Here is a 6,220-nt window from a genome sequence, read left to right as displayed (position 1 = left end):
TAGGTCTTTGCCTCGGTCTGTTCTGTTTGTGGTAACTCCCGTAGGAACTCGGCAGGACAGCATTTTTGCTGGTAAACGCCAAGCTGGTATATAACCAATTATCTTGGAAACATTTACATATATATAGTCATAGTGGCTAACGTAATAGACGATAGATATCACCCTTGGGCCTTTTTATCAAAGTGGAGACAATGGCATAGTTGGGATTCCAACTCACAATCGATTATGAGTCCAATTCTCTAACCACTGGACCACACGACCAAACCACTGGACCACACGGTCCGAATTATGTGTACAAATTCTATTGGATAATGTTTTCTCCAGTGGCCTCGTGACTCGGGAAGTACCGTACTTGAATACACCCCTGCCTGAAACACTCAAAGAATCTTAAATAACAGTGAAACACAAAAAATCTTAGGTTATGAGAACTATTCTCTTTTATTAATCTCAAATGGGCAGGCCTGTTGTCGAATAAAATCGATTCAAAAGTAAAGTTTTCATTTCCACAGCGATGAATGCAGAGATAAAGAAAGGAAAACACATACCATTTTATAATTATCAGGGATTGTTGAAGTTGAATCCGATCAGGATCTATCTCGTTCTATTCATAAACGATTTCATTGCTGTGATTCCCTAAATCGTAACTGACTTCCCTCCAATCTACGTATTTAGAAATAAATTTAGTCGGTTTCGTCATGTGATTTGTTTTAAAGAGCAACCTGATAACAGAATCTATTGATCAGTATCTAATGAGTTATAAAAATGAAAGATTACAAATGCATTTTATGAGTTTAAGGTGCATATATACATTATGCCTTTATCATGTTTATTTAAACTTTATTTGGATCAGTAAGGTTATCAGGGTTGTATTTGATATCGCGATTATTAAGGGAATGATCTGGTTTCGTGCAGAGAGGGGAACCGATCGTCATTCAACATTGAAATAAAAAGCAAAATATGTGATGTTTTTCATTTCTACCCAAACCACGCAAACGATGTTATTGCTGAAATTAAAGAGCCGTTACTTTTAATGCATAATTATATGTCATCAATTAGAAAATGCCTCTATAATGGCCTTGCATCGATCTGCGTAAGCGACGTATAGTGCCAATGGACAGCAGCAGCAAACTGGCGCCTCTACCGTATAGTGTTCCTGGATTAAGGCGCCGCTGTCCAACAGAGCCCTCTTGAATTCTGGAAATGTATACCTATACATTGCGTATCAAAAAAGTTTACGCTTAAAAAAAATCCTGTAATATTATATATTTGTAATATCCTGAAGATTTTTCCACATTTTAACATTGGTACAGATCCATTTAAGCAAATGACGATAACTGTCAAAAAATATTTCCGCTTGAGTGAGCACTACTAACTTTTGAAAAGTTAGTGAAAATGATTTGCGCAGAACTTTAAGATAGTTAAGTGAATAAAAGTAGACCTTGATCATGAAGAACACGTGGAATTTAGCTAGTTGAATTGATTTGAAAATATCTTTTACCTTTTTACCTTGTTTCCTTGCCCAAAACACTTCGAAGAGTGCATTGCGCCCCACCCCACTTCCCCGCACGCGGAGGCCATCATGACGATATTTGCTTGACAATGAGCTGTGATTTACTTGATTTTCGTTTGGTTAATCATTGTCAAGCTTGGGAAAAGTGTGGAGTCACAAGTATTAAATGAAAAATAAAATGTACACCTACTTTAAATGATGTAAAACTTAGTGGAAAAATGCTGGAGATGTCTGATATAAACTTTTGTTCAGATTCAGTTATGTCCTCAGATCCAGCTGGCACAAAATGGGTAAAGGTTGTGCTTACTAAGTGTTAAAATTTCAATTTGGGTGGCAAAATTGTTACAAAATGCTTAAATGTATCCGTTTCATTTCAATTGACTAAAAGTGCAATGGAAATGTGTTGCAGGGTAAGTTTGATTTCACCCTTTCCCCTTGACACAGAGTGAAAACGATCATTTCTGCACAAACAGATTTCTGTGAGCTTTACAAAAAATGGACAGTGCTCACTCAAGTGTAACATTCTCTCAAAATGTTCACTTTCTTTGGATAGATGAGACCCAAACCCCAAATTATATGTGAAAAAATTACCCACATGTTGTATATTTTTTAATTCCCAGTGCTTTTTCGAAGTGTAAACCTTTTTTTGATACGCACTGTATAGAAATTTGCTACTAACTTTGTTTTCTGACATACATAATGCACCGACCCACTATACTCTCGCACATTCAATCAACTTCACGCTCTCTGTTTTCTTATCACTTAAAAGACAAGTCCACCCCAACAAAAACTTGATTTGAATAAAAAGAGAAAAATTCAACAAGCATAACACTGAAAATTTCATCAAAATCGGATGTAAAATAAGAAAGTTATGACATTTCAAAGTTTCGCTTCAGTTCACAAAAACAGTTATATGAACGAGCCAGCTACATCCAAATGAGAGAGTCGATGATGTCATTCACTCACTATTTCTTTTGTTTTTTATTGTTTGAAATATGAAATATTTTGATTTTCTCGTTATTGTCATGTGAAATGAAGTTTCATTCCTCCCTGAACACGTGGAATTCCATTATTTTAACATTTTGTGCTTCAGGCAAAGAGGTCCTAATCGTCAAATTCGTAAAAATTGAAATATTGTATAATTCAAACAATAAAAAACAAAAGAAATAGTGAGTGAGTGACATCATCGACTCTCTCATTCAGATGTAACTGGCTCGTTCATATAACTATTTTGTTAAAAATAAGCGAAACTTTGAAATGTCATAACTTTCTTATTTTACATCCGATTTTGATGAAATTTTCAGCATTGTGCTTGTCTGATTTTTCTCTATTGATTCAAATCAACATTTTTCTGAGGTGGACTTGACCTTTAAGCATTCACCCATATGAAAGTAAACTATATGGACACAATTCACATTACGCTCACAATTACTTCGCAAAAAGAGGCAATTTCGTGATCATTAATACACACACGTTTCAGAAAATCAGTTTTATTATCAAATTTGCACTCAGAAAGAATGAAGAAATCTGTTTAAATAAAACGATTATACTTTGTGAAAGTCCTGGCAATTGAGATACTTACAAAATGGGGATATTCCTTTTTTTATAAGGATTCGATCTTTTCAATGAATTGTCAGTGCTATTGTTAAAAAAAAGTTTCGAGTGTGCACTGTACATTTTAAAAAGTTCGCAAGAATTGGTGGGCACAAATATTATGATGACTACTTTTAAAGAAGAAAGATATAAAAACGAATTAGCCGTGCTTTACATCTCTTCAATTTCTTAATTTTATTTATTTATTTGATTTTTTATTCATAAAAATAAATAAATTACACCGCAACTTGTCTCTAAATGAATTGCTACCAGGATACGGAAAAAAGTATTATAGAATTTCACCATAAATGTAGGCCCTAAAATAAATAAGTCATTATTTAGGGGTATGATTCGTGGAAACAAGACTTGCGTTGTTGGTTAGTGTTCTCTTCGATGAAAACTTAATTATTACTCGTTTAAGGTTCATTTTCAAAGCTCACTGTACATGATGCAATTGTGTCAATCTTTATAACTTGTTGTAATGGTCCAGGAATCAGATGATGCCTTGTCGTCTCTTCTAAAGACATTCCACTGTTTTGATGAAATGGGTAACGAAGGGGGACTTACAAAAATCTTATCACCACAATCACCATGCTATAATGAGAGGCGGTTGAATGAAGGAATCCGTATTTGCGGTAGCCATTTTGTAAAATCCAAGAGAGCGCAGCTATATCAAGCTTTTTCTGTTTCTCAGGCCATGAAGGTAGAATGTGTTACTATAGTCACTGAAATAGAATGAAGCTCAGATGTTGATGATATTATTCTTAAGGCAGCAGAAGAACGGATGACGAATGCCATACCCGGAATGCCATATAATATCAGCATGTGCAACGTAGGTAATTTGAAAGCTGTAGAATTGAAAGAAAACGGCCGTAAAAGGTGTCGGGGAGATTGAACACTGTGTTGTTCCTGATTGCTCATTCCATTACGAAATAATAGTTTACAAAGGGTTCTGGTAAAACTATACGTAGTCGTGTAGTGGAATAGACCTTCAGCATTACGTCGGTTCACTTATTAATTTTGTTATGCTCGAGTCCCAGATTTATTTTTTTACACGAATTTCATATTAAAAACGATGGAAATTATTAATGAAATAAATATCAATATCAAGGGTGCGTAGAAAAAATAATTTGGAATATATTTTGGACTACCGCATTGATTGGAGGAATCAGTTACTACTTTAGAGATAGCAGAATTACTGGTAACTTCATTCTCATTAATAGGTGAAACAGACCAAGTTTTTTCAGTACTCATTACAAAGTTGAAAGTTGTTGAGAGTGGTACCCTTGTCGTCGATCGTTTAACATCAGGTTCAATGAGGGCGTCTTGTAGAAAGTCATTGCAATCTCCTGGAACCTTCACAAAGTTACCTTCATGCGAACAGCACCTGATAGCATACTTTGCATTCATCCAAAATACACCCTTCACATGGGTTGCTGTTTCTGTAGGTGCACTCTGAAATGTTGCTTTCTCGCTATTCTGGAAACAGACGAGCTGTACCCCTCCATCATATCTATCACTTTCTACTGTTGCGACGCAATGAACTTCACGCAAGTTAGATGAATAAACTGATTTACGAATTAAACATCGTGCTTTTCCCGGTGGTACTATAACATCTACAAATACATCAAATGTTGAGACCGAGGGTTTGCCTCCAGCCCCATGGCTCTTCACAGCCCATACATATACATCTCTGTCTAATTTCGTGATGTTGCGAATATGCAGATGAACACTCAAATAATCTGTCCCCCACATAGCACTGACATTAAATCGCTCTCTTTGCGAGGGATTCAGAGCATCTGGTTTCATGGTTCCATTTGTATTAAACGGATCACTGATGCCCACTCTAAAGATCTCCCAACTGTGTTTATAATCATCAGTAAATAAATACGAAAATTTGATGGTTGCATCGTTCCCGAGACGGAATACCTCATCACCGACAACAGTTTGTCTCAGATTAACTGATATGATGATAAATACAGTAACCATGGTAACGCTTTTGTGACACAAAAAGGAATTCCTTGAAACCAGTGCATGCTGATAATGACGACGTTCCTGAAAAAAGTGAAAGAAAATGGACTAGTTAATAATTGAGAAAATCACTGACCAGCATAGATATTTAACAAAAATTCAACTTGAGATAGAGATATGGCCAAGATAAAACCCTTTAGCGAATCATGTACAAGCGATGGTGTTATGGCAACGTAGAATGCTGTTTTAGTTGATACTTCGTTAGATGATTCTCCGTCTTTCTCCGATCATTCGTTTTAATTTGCTGAATTACAATGAAACAAATATACATGCAAGCGATAACGCCTGAACAAGGTTTATTGAGCATGAATATAATCAATATGAAATTATTTAACTTTTCAGCCGATAGATACAGAAAATAAGTAGCGGTAACAGTGGTATTCAAAGATTTGACTATCAATGACATTATTTTATTTGATGCAGAAATATGGAAGAAATAGAGATACATACCATCGTCTGATTTGAAGCTTTTGAAATGAATATCCCAACTCAATTTGTCTGATATATGATTGTCATTACTGTGGACACATAGATCCCTTGAGTAGCATCTTGTATAATGTCAAAATCCATTTCCCTCCAATTCCATGTCGGTGTCATTTCGTCATAACAATCACGAGATATTCTAAAGAGCACTTACAGATTTCATGGCGAACTTTGATGTTTGACTAAGATATGCAAAATTATGGTATTTGTAAGATCAAGATTGTAAATGTTGAATATGATTTGTTTTTCTCTCAACGAGGATCGAAGGTTATGTTTGTAATGTTTGATAACGACTATGATTTGTTGTGATGAGTGGATTTAGGATGGGTTTTTGGGACGAATTGGGCCCCAAAAGGGAATTTGTGGGTGGTATTTATCTATTCGTATCTTGTACAAAATATTATGTTACCAATTAGTCACAAATGGCGCATGGTCATGATGTGAAAGGGGCTTTTCACACGAATTTAGGTATGACGTGTTTTTTGAGTTGATATGGTCAATGATGTTCTCGATTTTGTTTCGAACTGATTAGCTAAATTTGAACTGTAATCTTTGTAGATTAAAATCAATGTTGTTAACAAACATCAAAAAAAGAACAACTAC

The 6,220-nt window shown here is 35.3% G+C and overlaps 1 protein-coding gene across 1 annotated transcript; it reads right to left on the bottom strand.

The window, feature by feature from the left end:
* Window positions 1-3,562: 3,562 nt before the first annotated feature.
* On the bottom strand, window positions 3,563-5,690 carry LOC121412918. The gene is made up of 3 exons (XM_041605680.1): window positions 5,585-5,690; window positions 4,361-5,158; window positions 3,563-3,634 (listed from the first exon to the last, which is right to left on the bottom strand). Exons 1-3 carry the CDS (start codon window positions 5,585-5,587, stop codon window positions 3,563-3,565), a joined length of 873 nt encoding a protein of 290 aa, XP_041461614.1. The 5' UTR covers window positions 5,588-5,690.
* Window positions 5,691-6,220: the final 530 nt, after the last annotated feature.

Source organism: Lytechinus variegatus, chromosome 4 (assembly GCF_018143015.1).
Source record: "Lytechinus variegatus isolate NC3 chromosome 4, Lvar_3.0, whole genome shotgun sequence".
Taxonomy (NCBI): Eukaryota; Metazoa; Echinodermata; class Echinoidea; order Temnopleuroida; family Toxopneustidae; genus Lytechinus; species Lytechinus variegatus.
Note: the sequence above shows the minus strand (reverse complement) of the source record. Positions and strands in the feature narration are given on the sequence as shown.